This window comes from Oncorhynchus keta, chromosome 18 (genome assembly GCF_023373465.1).
Source record: "Oncorhynchus keta strain PuntledgeMale-10-30-2019 chromosome 18, Oket_V2, whole genome shotgun sequence".
NCBI lineage: Eukaryota > Metazoa > Chordata > Actinopteri > Salmoniformes > Salmonidae > Oncorhynchus > Oncorhynchus keta.
The window spans coordinates 16,735,151-16,750,124 of record NC_068438.1 but is presented as its reverse complement, the minus strand read 5'-3'; the positions used below and the strand labels follow the sequence as shown (position 1 = coordinate 16,750,124).

The window sequence follows — 14,974 nt, the reverse complement described above, 5'->3', positions numbered from 1 at the left end:
TCCACTCCTCTCCATCTAATCCACTTCTAATTGAGCTCCAGAGACTTTGATGTGGCAGGTAGGTCGAGCCACAGCTATTCCAGGGAGAAATTAAGGCACCGCTGCCTCTCTCCTCACCTCTTCTCCCCTCTCCTCCCCTCCCCCCTTCCCATCCTCTCCTCCTCTGCTCCTGCTTGTCACTGTTTTAAATGAGCATTAGCATTGGACCTAACCTCCCCAGCCCAACATCTCACTCTGCCTCCCTCCCTCGTTCCCCTCTGGACTGTCAGTCAGGCTCGAGCTACATCCCCTCTCTGTGCGTTGTGTTTCGGCTGTTCTCTCTCGCACACCTCCCTGGCTGGTTCTCTTGTCTCTGTCTGTGTCCAGCTACACTGATAAGATGGGAATGTGTGTGATTGTAACCTGGGGAGACTAGGCCGCCCCAAGGGCTCAGACAGTGTTGGACGAGGAAGGAGGGAGGAAGGGGGGAAGGAGGGAGGGAGGGAGGGAGGTGTGTTAGGGGGATCATTCTCACCTGTCACGAAGGCCTCTCTTGATCTCCCTCGGTAGACCTGCTGTCCTAGAGGTGCTGCACACTAATGATCCCCCTCTCCTCATCCCCCTCTCCTCTCCTCTCCTCTCTTTTGCTCACCCCCATCCTTTCCTCTTTCCTCTCCTCTCTCACCCTCTCCTTTCCTCTTCCCTCTCCTCTCCTTTCTCACCCTCTTCATTCTTCTTCCCTCACCTGTCCTCTCCTCTCTTATCTCTCCTCTCCTCTTCCTCCCTCTCCTTTCCTCTTCTCTCTCCTCTTGTCTCTCACCCTTTCCTCTTCTCTCTCCTCTTGTCTCTCACCCTCTCCTTCCCTCTTTCCTCTCCTCTCTAACCCTTTCCTCTCCTCTCCTCTCTCACACGCTCCTTTCCTCTTCCCGCACCTCTCCTCTTCCTCCCTCTTCTCTCTCACCCTCTCCTTCCCTCTTCCCTCTCCTCTCCTCTCTAACCCTCTCCTCTGCTCTCTCATCCTGTCCTTTCCTCTTCCCTCTCCTCTCTCACCCTCTCCTTTTACTCTTCCCGCACCTCTCCTCTTCTCTTTTCTTCTCTTCTCCTCTCTTCTTCTCTTCTCCTCTCCTCTTCCTCCCCCTCCTTTCCTCTTCTCTCTCCTCTCCTTTCCTCTTCTCTCTCCTCTCCTTTCCTCTTCTCTTCTCCTCTCTTCTCTTCTCCTCTTACCCCCCTCCTTTCGTCTTCTCTCTCCTCTCCTTTCATCTCCTCTCTCACCCTCTCCTTCCCTCTTCCCTCTCCTCTCCTCTCTAACCCTATCCTTTCTTCTTCCCTCTCCTCTCCTCTCCTCTGCTCTCTCATCCTCTCCTTTTCTCTTTCCTCTCCTCTCTCACCCTCTCCTTTCTTCTTCCCTCTCTCATCCTCTCCTTTCTTCTTCCCTCTCTCATCCTCTCCTCTCCTCTCCTCTCCTCTCTCATCCTCTCCTTTCCTCTTCCCTCTCCTCTCCTCTCCTCTCTTCTCCTCTCCTCTTCCCTCTCCTCCCTCATCCTCTCCTTTCCCTCTACTCTCCTCTCCTCTCTTCTCATTTCCTTTTCCCTCTCCTCTCGTTTCCTCTTCCCTCTCCTCTCCTCTCCTCTCTTCTTTTCTTCTCTTCTCTTCTTCTCTTCTCCTCTCCTCTTCCTCCCCCTCCTTTCCTCTTCTCTCTCCTCTCCTTTCCTCTTTTCTCTCCTCTCCTTTCCTGTTCTCTTCTCTTCTCCTCTTCCTCCCCCTCATTTCCTCTTCTCTCTCCTCTCCTTTCATCTCCTCTCTCACCCTCTCCTTCCCTCTTCCCTCTCCTCTGTAACCCTCTCCTTTCTTCTTCCCTCTCCTCTCCTCTGCTCTCTCATCCTCTCCTTTTCTCTTCCCTCTCCTCTCCTCTCTCATCCTCTCCTTTCTTCTCTCCTCTCCTCTCCTCTCCTCTCCTCTCATCTCCTCTCCTCTCTCATCCTCTCCTTTCCTCTTTCCTCTCCTCTCCTCTCCTCTCCTCTCCTCTCTTCTCCTGTCTTCTTCCCTCTCCTCCCTCACCCTCTCCTTCCCTCTTTCCTCTCCTCTCTAACCCTCTCCTTCCCTCTTTCCTCTCCTCTCTCACACTCTCCTTTCCTCTTCCCGCACCTCTCCTCTTCCTCCCTCTTCTCTCTCACCCTCTCCTTCCCTCTTCCCTCTCCTCTCCTCTCTAACCCTCTCCTCTCCTCTCCTCTGCTCTCTCATCCTCTCCTTTCCTCTTCCCTCTCCTCTCCTCTCTTCTCCTCTCCTCTTCCCTCTCCTCCCTCATCCTCTCCTTTCCCTCTACTCTCCTCTCCTCTCTTCTCGTTTCCTTTTCCCTCTCCTCTCGTTTCCTCTTCCCTCTCCTCTCTTCTTTTCTTCTCTTCTCTTCTTCTCTTCTCCTCTCCTCTTCCTCCCCCTCCTTTCCTCTTCTCTCTCCTCTCCTTTCCTCTTTTCTCTCCTCTCCTTTCCTGTTCTCTTCTCTTCTCTTCTCCTCTTCCTCCCCCTCCTTTCCTCTTCTCTCTCCTCTCCTTTCATCTCCTCTCTCACCCTCTCCTTCCCTCTTCCCTCTCCTCTCCTCTGTAACCCTCTCCTTTCTTCTTCCCTCTCCTCTCCTCTGCTCTCTCATCCTCTCCTTTTCTCTTCCCTCTCCTCTCCTCTCTCATCCTCTCCTTTCTCCTCTCCTCTCCTCTCCTCTCCTCTCCTCTCCTCTCCTCTCTCATCCTCTCCTTTCCTCTTTCCTCTCCTCTCCTCTCTTCTCCTCTCCTCTTCCCTCTCCTCCCTCATCCTCTCCTTTCCTCTTTCCTCTCCTGTCCTCTCTTCTCCTGTCTTCTTCCCTCTCCTCCCTCACCCTCTCCTTCCCTCTTTCCTCTCCTCTATAACCCTCTCCTTCCCTCTTTCCTCTCCTCTCTCACACTCTCCTTTCCTCTCCTCTCTCACACTCTCCTTTCCTCTTCCCGCACCTCTCCTCTTCCTCCCTCTTCTCTCTCACCCTCTCCTTCCCTCTTCCCTCTCCTCTCCTCTCTAACCCTCTCCTCTCCTCTGCTCTCTCATCCTCTCCTTTCCTCTTCCCTCTCCTCTCTCACCCTCTCCTTTTACTCTTCCCGCACCTCTCCTCTTCTCTTTTCTTCTCTTCTCCTCTCTTCTTCTCTTCTCCTCTCCTCTTCCTCCCCCTCCTTTCCTCTTCTCTCTCCTCTCCTTTCCTCTTCTCTCTCCTCTCCTTTCCTCTTCTCCTCTCTTCTCTTCTCTTCTCCTCTTCCCCCCCCCTTTCGTCTTCTCTCTCCTCTCCTTTCATCTCCTCTCTCACCCTCTCCTTCCCTCTTCTCTCTCCTCTCCTTTCCTCTTCTCTTCTCCTCTCTTCTCTTCTCTTCTCCTCTTCCCCCCCTCCTTTCATCTTCTCTCTCCTCTCCTTTCATCTCCTCTCTCACCCTCTCCTTCCCTCTTCCCTCTCCTCTCCTCTCTAACCCTCTCCTTTCTTCTTCCCTCTCCTCTCCTCTGCTCTCTCATCCTCTCCTTTTCTCTTCCCTCTCCTCTCCTCTCTCATCCTCTCCTTTCTTCTTCCCTCTCTCATCCTCTCCTTTCTTCTTCCCTCTCTCATCCTCTCCTTTCTTCTTCCCTCTCTCATCCTCTCCTCTCCTCTCCTCTCCTCTCCTCTCCTCTCTCATCCTCTCCTTTCCTCTTCCCTCTCCTCTCCTCTTTTCTCCTCTCCTCTTCCCTCTCCTCCCTCATCCTCTCCTTTCCCTCTACTCTCCTCTCCTCTCTTCTCATTTCCTTTTCCCTCTCCTCTCGTTTCCTCTTCCCTCTCCTCTCTCATCCTCTCCTTCCTTCTTCCCTCTCCTCTCCTCTTTTCTTTTCTTCTCTTCTCCTCTCTTCTTCTCTTCTCCTCTCTTCTTCTCTCTTCTCTTCTTCTCTTCTCCTCTCCTCTTCCTCCCCCTCCTTTCCTCTTCTCTCTCCTCTCCTTTCCTCTTCTCTCTCCTCTCCTTTCCTCTTCTCTTCTCTTCTCTTCTCCTCTTCCTCCCCCTCCTTTCCTCTTCCCTCTCCTCTCCTCTCCTCTCCTCTCTAACCCTCTCCTTTCTTCTTCCCTCTCCTCTCCTCTGCTCTCTCATCCTCTCTCATCCTCTCCTCTCCTCTCATCCTCACCTTTCCTCTTCCCTCTCCTCTCCTCTCTTCTCCTCTCCTCTCCTCTTCCCTCTCCTCCCTCATCCTCTCCTTTCCCTCTCCTCTCCTCTCCTCTCTTCTCGTTTCCTTTTCCCTCTCCTCTCGTTTCCTCTTCCCTCTCCTCTCATCCTCACCTTTCCTCTTCCCTCTCCTCTCCTCTCCTCTCTTCTCCTCTCCTCTTCCCTCTCCTCCCTCATCCTCTCCTTTCCCTCTCCTCTCCTCTCTTCTCGTTTCCTTTTCCCTCTCCTCTCGTTTCCTCTTCCCTCTCCTCTCTCATCCTCTCCTTCCTTCTTCCCTCTCCTCTCCTCTCCTCTTCTCTTCTCTTCTCTTCTCTTCTCTTCTCTTCTCTTCTCTTCTCTTCTCTTCTCTTCTCCTCTCTTCTCCTCTTCCCTCTCCTCCCCCATCCTCTCCTTTCCTCTTCCCTCTACTCTCCTCTCCTCTCTTCTCGTTTCCTTTCCCTCTCCTCTCGTTTCCTCTTCCCTCTCCTCTCTCATCCTCTGCTTTCTCCTCTCCTCTCCTCTCCTCTCCTCTCCTCTCCTCTCCTCTCTCTCTCCTCCTCTCATCTCCTTTCCTCTTCCCTCTCCTCTCCTTTCCTCTTCCCTCTCCTCTCCTCTCTTCTCCTCTCCTCTTCCATCTCCTCCCTCATCCTCTCCTCTCCTCTCTCATCCTCTTCCCTCTTTTCTCCTCTCTTCTCCTCTCCTCTCCTCTTCCCTCTCGTCTCTCATCCTCTCTTCCTCCCCCTCCTTTCCTCTTCTCTCTCCTCTCCTTTCATCTCCTCTCCTCACCTCTCCACCCTCTCTCACCCTCTCCTTTCCTCTTCTCTCTCCTCCCCTCTCCTTTCCTCTTCTCTCTCTCTCTCTCCTCTCCTCTCTTCTCCTCTTCCTCCCTCTCCTTTCCTCTTCTCTCTCTCTCTCCTCTCCTCTCTTCTCCTCTTCCTCCCTCTCCTTTCCTTTTCCCTCTCCTCTCTCACCCTCTCCTTTTACTCTTCCCGCCCTCTCCTCTCCTCTTCTCTTTTCTTCTCTTCTCCTCTCTTATCTTCTGCTCTTCTCCTCTCCTCTTCCTCCCCCTCCTTTCCTCTTCTCTCTCCTCCCCTTTCCTCTTCTCTCTCCTCTCCTTTCCTCTTCTCTTCTCTTCTCTTCTCTTCTCTTCTCCTCTTCCCCCCCCTCCTTTCCTCTTCCCTCTCCTCTCCTCTCCTCTCCTCTCTAACCCTCTCCTTTCTTCTTCCCTCTCCTCTCCTCTGCTCTCTCATCCTCTCCTTTTCTCTTCCCTCTCCTCTCCTCTCTCATCCTCTCCTTTCTTCTTCCCTCTCTCATCCTCTCCTTTCTTCTTCCCTCTCTCATCCTCTCCTCTCCTCTTCCCTCTCCTCTCCTCTCTTCTCCTCTCCTCTCCTCTCCTCTTCCCTCTCCTCCCTCATCCTCTCCTTTCCCTCTACGCTCCTCTCCTCTCTTCTCGTTTCCTTTTCCCTCTCCTCTCGTTTCCTCTTCCCTCTCCTCTCTCATCCTCTCCTTCCTTCTTCCCTCTCCTCTCCTCTTCTCTTCTCTTCTCTTCTCTTCTCTTCTCTTCTCTTCTCTTCTCTTCTCCTCTCCTCTCTTCTCCTCTTCCCTCTCCTCCCTCATCCTCTCCTTTCCTCTTCCCTCTACTCTCCTCTCCTCTCTTCTCGTTTCCTTTCCCTCTCCTCTCGTTTCCTCTTCCCTCTCCTCTCTCATCCTCTGCTTTCTCCTCTCCTCTCCTCTCCTCTCATCTCCTTTCCTCTTCCCTCTCCTCTCCTTTCCTCTTCCCTCTCCTCTCCTCTCTTCTCCTCTCCTCTTCCATCTCCTCCCTCATCCTCTCCTCTCCTCTCCTCTCTCATCCTCTTCCCTCTTTTCTCCTCTCTTCTCCTCTCCTCTCCTCTTCCCTCTCGTCTCTCATCCTCTCTTCCTCCCCCTCCTTTCCTCTTCTCTCTCCTCTCCTTTCATCTCCTCTCCTCACCTCTCCACCCTCTCTCACCCTCTCCTTTCCTCTTCTCTCTCCTCCCCTCTCCTTTCCTCTTCTCTCTCTCTCTCTCTCTCTCCTCTCCTCTCTTCTCCTCTTCCTCCCTCTCCTTTCCTCTTCTCTCTCTCTCTCTCTCCTCTCCTCTCTTCTCCTCTTCCTCCCTCTCCTTTCCTCTTCCCTCTCCTCTCTAACCCTCTCCTTTCCTCTTCCCTCTCATCTCTAACCCTCTCCTTCATTCTTCCCTCTCCTCTCCTCTGCTCTCTCATCCTCTCCCTTCCTATTCCAATTTCTCCGCTCTCTCACCCTCCTCTTTCCTCTTCCCGCACATCTCCTCTCTTCTCCTCTCCTCTTCCTCCCTCCTTCTCCTCTTCCTCCCTCCCTCTCCTTTCATCTTCTCTCTCCTCTCCTCTCTCACCCTCTCCTTCCCTCTTCCCTCTCTTCTCCTCTCCTATCTAACCCTCTCCTTTCTTCTTCCCTCTCCTCTCCTCTCCTCTGCTCTCTCATCCTCTCCTTTTCTCTTCCCTCTCCTCTCCTCTCTCATCCTCTCCTTTCTTCTTCCCTCTCTCATCCTCTCCTTTCTTCTTCCCTCTCATCCTCTCCTCTCCTCTCATCCTCTCCTTTCCTCTTCCCTCTCCTCTCCTCTCTTCTCCTCTCCTCTCCGCTTCCCTCTCCTCCCTCATCCTCTCCTTTCCCTCTACTCTCCTCTCCTCTCTTCTCGTTTCCTTTTCCCTCTCCTCTCGTTTCCTCTTCCCTCTCCTCTCTCATCCTCTCCTTTCTTCTTCCCTCTCCTCTCCTCTCCTCTCCTCTCCTCTCCTTTCCTCTTCCCTCTCCTCCCTCATCCTCTCCTTTCCTCTTCCCTCTACTCTCCTCTCCTCTCTTCTCGTTTCCTTTCCCTCTCCTCTCGTTTCCTCTTCCCTCTCCTCTCTCATCCTCTCCTTTCTCCTCTCCTCTCCTCTCCTCTCCTTTCCTCTTCCCTTTCCTCTCCTTTCCTCTCCTCTCTTCTCCTCTCCTCTTCCCTCTCCTCCCTCATCCTCTCCTCTCCTTTCCTCTTCCGTCTCGTCTCCTCTCCTCTCCTCTTCCGTCTTGTCTCTCATCCTCTCTTCCTCCCCCTCCTTTCCTCTTCTCTCTCCTCTCCTTTCATCTCCTCTCCTCTCCACCCTCTCTCACCCTCTCCTTTTCTCTTCTCTCTCCTCCCCTCTCCTTTCCTCTTCTCTCTCTCTCTCTCTCTCCTCTCCTCTCTTCTCCTCTTCCTCCCTCTCCTTTCCTCTTCCCTCTCATCTCTAACCCTCTCCTTTATTCTTCCCTCTCCTCTCCTCTGCTCTCTCATCCTCTCCCTTCCTATTCCCTCTTCTCCCCTCTCTCACCCTCCTCTTTCCTCTTCCCGCACATCTCCTCTCTTCTCCTCTCCTCTTCCTCCCTCCCTCTCCTCTTCCTCCCTCCCTCTCCTTTTGTCTTCTCTCTCCTCTCCGCTCTCACCCTCTCCTTCCCTCTTCCCTCTCTTCTCCTCTCCTATCTAACCCTCTCCTTTCTTCTTCCCTCTCCTCTCCTCTGCTCTCTCATCCTCTCCTTTCCTCTTCCCTCTCCTCTCCTCTCTCATCCTCTCCTTTCTTCTTCCCTCTCCTCTCTCATCCTCTCCTTTCCTCTTCCCTCTCTCATCCTCTCCTCTCCTCTCCTCTCCTCTCCTCTTCTCTTCTCTCCACTTCTCTCTCTCCTCTCCTCTCCTCTCTAACCCTCTCCTTTATTCTTCCCTCTCCTCTGCTTTCTCATCCTCTCCCTTTCTCTTCCCTCTCCTCCCCTCTCCCACCCTCCTCTTTCCTCTTCCCGCACCTCTCCTCTTCTCTTCTCCTCTCCTCTTCCTCCCTCCCTCTCCTTTCCTCTTCTCTCACTCCTCTCCTCTCCTCTCTCACCCTCTCCTTCCCTCTTCCCTCTCCTCTCCTCTCTCACCCTCTCCTTTCTTCTTCCCTCTCCTCTCCTCTGCACTCTCATCCTCTCCTTTCCTCTTCCCTCTCCTCTCCTCTCTCATCCTCTCCTTTCTTCTTCCCTCCCCTCTCTCATCCTCTCCTTTCTTCTTCCCTCTCTCATCCTCTCCTCTCCTCTCCTTTCTTCTTCCCTCTCCTCTGCTCTCTCATCCTCTCCCTTCCTCTTCCCTCTCCTCCTCTCTCTCACCCTCCTCTTTCCTCTTCCCGCACCTCTCCTCTCTTCTCTTCTCCTCTCCTCTTCCTCCCTCCCTCTCCTTTCCTCTCCTTTCCTCTTCTCTCACTCCTCTCCTCTCCTCTCTCACCCTCTCCTTCCCTCTTCCCTCTCCTCTCTCACCCTCTCCTTTCTTCTTCCCTCTCCTCTCCTCTGCACTCTCATCCTCTCCTTTCCTCTTCCTTCTCCTCTCCTCTCCTCTCCTCTCCTCTCCTCTCCTCTCCTCTCCTCTCCTCTCCTCTTCCCTCTCCTCTCCTTTCTTCTTCCCTCTCCTCTGCTCTCCTTTCCTCTTCTCTCTCTCTCTCTCTCTCTCTCTCTCTCTCTCTCCTCTCCTCTCCTTTCTTCTTCCCTCTCCTCTCCTTTCTTCTTCCCTCTCCTCTCCTCTCTCATCCTCTCCATTCCTCTTCCCTCTTCTCCCCTCTCTCACCCTCCTCTTTCCTCTTCCCGCACCTCTCCTCTCTTCTCCTCTCCTCTCCTCTTCCTCCCTCCCTCTCCTTTCCTCTTCTCTCTCCTCTCCTCTCTCACCCTCGCCTTCCCTCTTCCCTCTACTCTCCTATCTAACCCTCTCCTTTCTTCTTCCCTCTCCTCTCCTCTGCTCTCTCATCCTCTCCTTTCTTCTTCCCTCTCTCATCCTCTCCTCTCCTCTCCTCTCCTCTCCTTTCTTCTTCCCTCTCCTCTCCTCTCCTCTCCTCTCCTCTCCTCTCCTCTTCCCTCTCCTCTCCTTTCTTCTTCCCTCTCCTCTGCTCTCTCATCCTCTCCCTTCCCCTTCCCTCTCCTCCTCTCTCTCACCCTCCTCTTTCCTCTTTGCGCACCTCTCCTCTCTTCTCTTCTCCTCTCCTCTTCCTCCCTCCCTCCTTTCCTCTTCTCTCTCCTCTCCTCTCCTTTCCTCTTCTCTCTCTCTCTCTCTCTCTCTCTCTCTCTCTCTCTCTCTCTCTCTCTCTCTCCTCTCCTCTCCTCTCCTTTCTTCTTCCCTCTCCTCTCCTTTCTTCTTCCCTCTCCTCTCCTCTCTCATCCTCTCCTTCCTCTTCCCTCTTCTCCCCTCTCTCACCTCCTCTTTCCTCTTCCCGCACCTCCTCTCTTCTCCTCTCTCTCCTCTCCTCTTCCTCCCTCACTCTCTCTCTTTCCCTCCCTCTCCTCCTCTTCTCTCCTCTTCTCTCTCTCCTCTCCTCTCCTCTCTAACCCATCCTTTATTCTTCCCTCTCCTCTGCTCTCATCCTCTCCCTTCCTCTTCCCTCCTCCTCCTCTCTCACCCTCCCTCTTTCCTCTTCGCGCACCTCTTCTCTTCTCCTCTCCTCTCCCCTCTTCCTCCCTCCCTCCCTCTCCTTTCCTCTTCTCTCTCTCTCTCTCTCTCTCTCTCTCTCTCTCTCTAATCTCTCTCTCTCTCTCTCTCTAATCTCTCTCTCCTCTCCTCTCCTCTCCTCTTCTCTTCTCTCCACTTCTCTCTCTCCTCTCCTCTCCTCTCCTCTCTAACCCTCTCCTTTATTCTTCCCTCTCCTCTGCTTTCTCATCCTCTCCCTTCCTCTTCCCTCTCCTCCCCTCTCCCACCCTCCTCTTTCCTCTTCCCGCACCTCTCCTCTTCTCTTCTCCTCTCCTCTTCCTCCCTCCCTCTCCTTTCCTCTTCTCTCACTCCTCTCCTCTCCTCTCTCACCCTCTCCTTCCCTCTTCCCTCTCCTCTCCTCTCTCACCCTCTCCTTTCTTCTTCCCTCTCCTCTCCTCTGCACTCTCATCCTCTCCTTTCCTCTTCCCTCTCCTCTCCTCTCTCATCCTCTCCTTTCTTCTTCCCTCCCCTCTCTCATCCTCTCCTTTCTTCTTCCCTCTCTCATCCTCTCCTCTCCTCTCCTCTCCTTTCTTCTTCCCTCTCCTCTGCTCTCTCATCCTCTCCCTTCCTCTTCCCTCTCCTCCTCTCTCTCACCCTCCTCTTTCCTCTTCCCGCACCTCTCCTCTCTTCTCTTCTCCTCTTCCTCCCTCCCTCTCCTTTCCTCTCCTTTCCTCTTCTCTCACTCCTCTCCTCTCCTCTCTCAACCTCTCCTTCCCTCTTCCCTCTCCTCTCTCACCCTCTCCTTTCTTCTTCCCTCTCCTCTCCTCTGCACTCTCATCCTCTCCTTTCCTCTTCCCTCTCCTCTCCTCTCCTCTCCTCTCCTCTCCTCTCCTCTCCTCTCCTCTTCCCTCTCCTCTCCTTTCTTCTTCCCTCTCCTCTGCTCTCCTTTCCTCTTCTCTCTCTCTCTCTCTCTCTCTCTCTCTCTCTCTCTCCTCTCCTTTCTTCTTCCCTCTCCTCTCCTCTCTCATCCTCTCCCTTCCTCTTCCCTCTTCTCCCCTCTCTCACCCTCCTCTTTCCTCTTCCCGCACCTCTCCTCTCTTCTCCTCTCCTCTCCTCTTCCTCCCTCCCTCTCCTCTTCCTCCCTCCCTCTCCTTTCCTCTTCTCTCTCCTCTCCTCTCTCACCCTCGCCTTCCCTCTTCCCTCTACTCTCCTATCTAACCCTCTCCTTTCTTCTTCCCTCTCCTCTCCTCTGCTCTCTCATCCTCTCCTTTCTTCTTCCCTCTCTCATCCTCTCCTCTCCTCTCCTCTCCTCTCCTCTCCTCTCCTCTCCTCTCCTTTCTTCTTCCCTCTCCTCTCCTCTCCTCTCCTCTCCTCTCCTCTCCTCTCCTCTCCTCTCCTTTCTTCTTCCCTCTCCTCTGCTCTCTCATCCTCTCCCTTCCTCTTCCCTCTCCTCCTCTCTCTCACCCTCCTCTTTCCTCTTTGCGCACCTCTCCTCTCTTCTCTTCTCCTCTCCTCTTCCTCCCTCCCTCCTTTCCTCTTCTCTCTCCTCTCCTCTCCTTTCCTCTTCTCTCTCTCTCTCTCTCTCTCTCTCTCTCTCTCTCTCCTCTCCTCTCCTCTCCTCTCCTTTCTTCTTCCCTCTCCTCTCCTTTCTTCTTCCCTCTCCTCTCCTCTCTCATCCTCTCCCTTCCTCTTCCCTCTTCTCCCCTCTCTCACCCTCCTCTTTCCTCTTCCCGCACCTCTCCTCTCTTCTCCTCTCCTCTCCTCTCCTCTTCCTCCCTCCCTCTCCTCTTCCTCCCTCCCTCTCCTCTCCTCTTCTCTCCTCTTCTCTCTCTCCTCTCCTCTCCTCTCTAACCCACTCCTTTATTCTTCCCTCTCCTCTGCTCTCTCATCCTCTCCCTTCCTCTTCCCTCTCCTCCCCTCTCACCCTCCTCTTTCCTCTTCGCGCACCTCTTCTCCTCTCCTCTCCTCTTCCTCCCTCCCTCCCTCTCCTTTCCTCTTCTCTCTCTCTCTCTCTCTCTCTCTCTCTCTCTCTCTCTCTCTCCTCTCCTCTCCTCTCCTTTCTTCTTCCCTCTCCTCTCCTTTCTTCTTCCCTCTCCTCTCCTCTCTCATCCTCTCCCTTCCTCTTCCCTCTTCTCCCCTCTCTCACCCTCCTCTTTCCTCTTCCCGCACCTCTCCTCTCTTCTCCTCTCCTCTCCTCTCCTCTTCCTCCCTCACTCTCCTCTTCCTCCCTCCCTCTCCTCTCCTCTTCTCTCCTCTTCTCTCTCTCCTCTCCTCTCCTCTCTAACCCACTCCTTTATTCTTCCCTCTCCTCTGCTCTCTCATCCTCTCCCTTCCTCTTCCCTCTCCTCCCCTCTCTCACCCTCCTCTTTCCTCTTCGCGCACCTCTTCTCTTCTCCTCTCCTCTCCTCTTCCTCCCTCCCTCCCTCTCCTTTCCTCTTCTCTCTCTCTCTCTCTCTCTCTCTCTCTCTCTCCTCTCCTCTCCTCTCCTCTCCTCTCCTCTCTCACCCTCTACTTCCCTCTTCCCTCTCCTCTCCTCTCTCACCCTCTCCTTTCTTCTTCCCTCTCCTCTCCTCTGCACTCTCATCCTCTCCTTTCCTCTTCCCTCTCCTCTCCTCTCTCATCCTCTCATTTCTTCTTCCCTCCCCTCTCTCATCCTCTCCTTTCTTCTTCCCTCTCTCATCCTCTCCTCTCCTCTCCTCTCCTCTCCTCTCCTCTCCTCTCCTCTCCTCTCCTTTCTTCTTCCCTCTCCTCTCCTTTCTTCTTCCCTCTCTTCTCTCACCCTCTCTTCTCCTTGTGTTAGTGTTGATGGGTGTAACCCAAAGGCCTGTTCTTTCTGTTTTTTTTACACCCTGGTTGTGGGTTGCAGACCATCTGAAATAGGTGTTAAAGACACAGAGGTGAATCTGGAGTGGGAAATAGAATATTTAGAGACAATATAAGTTTCCAACCTTGCTGCAACATAGCACCTCTTCTGTGTGTCACAATGTAAATCCTTTGTGTGGTCTCTTTCCCCTCCTGTTCCTTTCCTCCTCCCCCCCTCTATTTTCCTCTCCTCTCTGCAGGTCCTGGCATACTCAGAGGGTCTGCATGGTAAATGGATGTTCAGTGAGATCAGAGCGGTCTTCTCCAGGCGATACCTGCTCCAGAACACTGGCCTGGAGGTCTTCATGGCCAACAGGAGTAAGCATCACACACACTCACTACGTCCCAAATAGCACTCTATTCCCTATATTGTGCACTACTTTGGAGCCGAGCCCGTAGTGCACTACATAGAGAATAGGGTGTCATTATGGACACAGCCACACTCTTCTCTCATATGTGTCCTGTTTGCATTCTGATGATGATATGTAATAAACTGCTTCTCTTAACCACTTTAACATAGAATGAATACAGTTTTGTTATCTCTCCTCCCAGCGTCAGTGATGTTTAACTTCCCAGACCAAGCCACAGTGAAGAAGGTGGTCTACAGTCTACCCAGGGTCGGAGTAGGAACCAGCTATGGCCTACCACAAGCCAGGTAAACCATACACCTACATTCACATGCATACACACACACACCTACATTCACATGCATACACACACACACCTACATTCACATGCAAACACACACACATCTACACACAAACACAGACACATCTACACGCAAACACACACACACACACCTACATTCACACACACACACACACACACACACACACACACACACACACACCTACATTCACACGCACACACACACACCTACATTCATACGCAAACACACACACACCTACATTCACACGCAAACACACACACACACCTACATTCACACGCAAACACACACACACACCTACATTCACACGCAAACACACACACACACACCTACATTCACACGCGCAAACACACACACACCTACATTCACACGCAAAACACACACACCGACATTCAAACGCAAACACACACACACTCCATTCACACGCAAACACAACACACACACACACACACACACACACACACACACACACACACACACACACACACACACACACACACACACACACACACACACACACACACACACACACACACACACACACACACACACACACACACACACACACTTACATTCACACGCAAACACACACACACCTACATTCACATGCAAACACACACACACCTACATGCACACGCACACACACACACACACACACACACACACACACACACACACACACACACACACACACACACACACACACACACACACACACACACACACACACACACACACACACACACACACATACCTACATTCACACACGCAAACACACATACACACACTTACTTACCTTCACACGAAAACACACACACACACACTACATTCACACGCAAACACACACACACACACCTGCATTCACATGCAAACACATACACACACACACACACCTACACATACACACGCAAACACACACACCTACATTCACTCGCAAACACAAACACACACACACACCTACATTCACACGCACACACAAACACACACACACACCTACATTCACACGCACACACACACACCTACATTCACACGCAAACACACACACACACACACCTACAATCACACGCAAACACAAACACACACACACACACCTACATTCACATGCAAACACACACACACATCTACATTCACACGCAAACACACACACACACACACACACACACACCTACATTCACACGCAAACACACACACACATTTACATTTTTTAGTTCATGAAACATTTTGTTTGGTCTTTGCAATTCCTCATCTATCTTACTAGCTCCAGAGTAGTATTGTGTAATGCAATGTGTCCAATTTATTTTCAGGGTGTGTATTGTTAGTCTCCCCACATAACCCCTTTGTGTGGTGGAGTGTGGAGCCGGCCCTGTCAGCAGCTGACCCTGCCTGCAGCAGAGACATTCTAAATCCCATTGCTCCTGTCATTGGAGTGAGTGGTCATTGACCCTGACTGAACTGATCTAATTCTCTAAGTGAAGTTTATAGCACAGAACTGCAACCTGCCTGCATTTCTGACCACACAGTAAAATACACAGAAGGAGACGGACGACAGTCCCTTCACCTTACCTACACTCTGTCATTAATTACCACAAAACACATATCTATTGTTAGCTATCAGTTAGCTAGAGTTAGCTATTGACTGGCTAGTGTTAGCTATCTGCTGTTAGCTAGTGTTATCTGTCAGCTAGTGTTAGCAATCTGCTAGTGTTAGCAATCTGCTAGTGTTAGCAATATGCTAGTGTTAGCAATCTGCTAGTGTTAGCTAGTATTGTTAGCTATTCTAGTGTTAGTTATCAGTCAGTTAATTAGTGTTAGCTATTGTTTTGTATAGTGTTAGCAATTGGTGTTAGCTATTGATTGGCTAGTAGTTTTAGCTA

General features: G+C 52.2%; 1 protein-coding gene across 2 annotated transcripts in view; it reads left to right on the top strand.

The window, feature by feature from the left end:
- The window catches only part of LOC118396847 (neurobeachin-like), a 372,037-nt gene that overhangs the window by 286,045 nt on the left and 71,018 nt on the right, over window positions 1-14,974 (top strand). For both annotated transcript variants that reach the window (XM_052467492.1, XM_052467491.1), the window contains exons 43-44: window positions 12,634-12,751; window positions 12,986-13,088. In XM_052467492.1, the coding sequence (XP_052323452.1) occupies window positions 12,634-12,751; window positions 12,986-13,088 (221 nt within the window). The remainder of the gene's footprint in view (window positions 1-12,633; window positions 12,752-12,985; window positions 13,089-14,974) is intronic.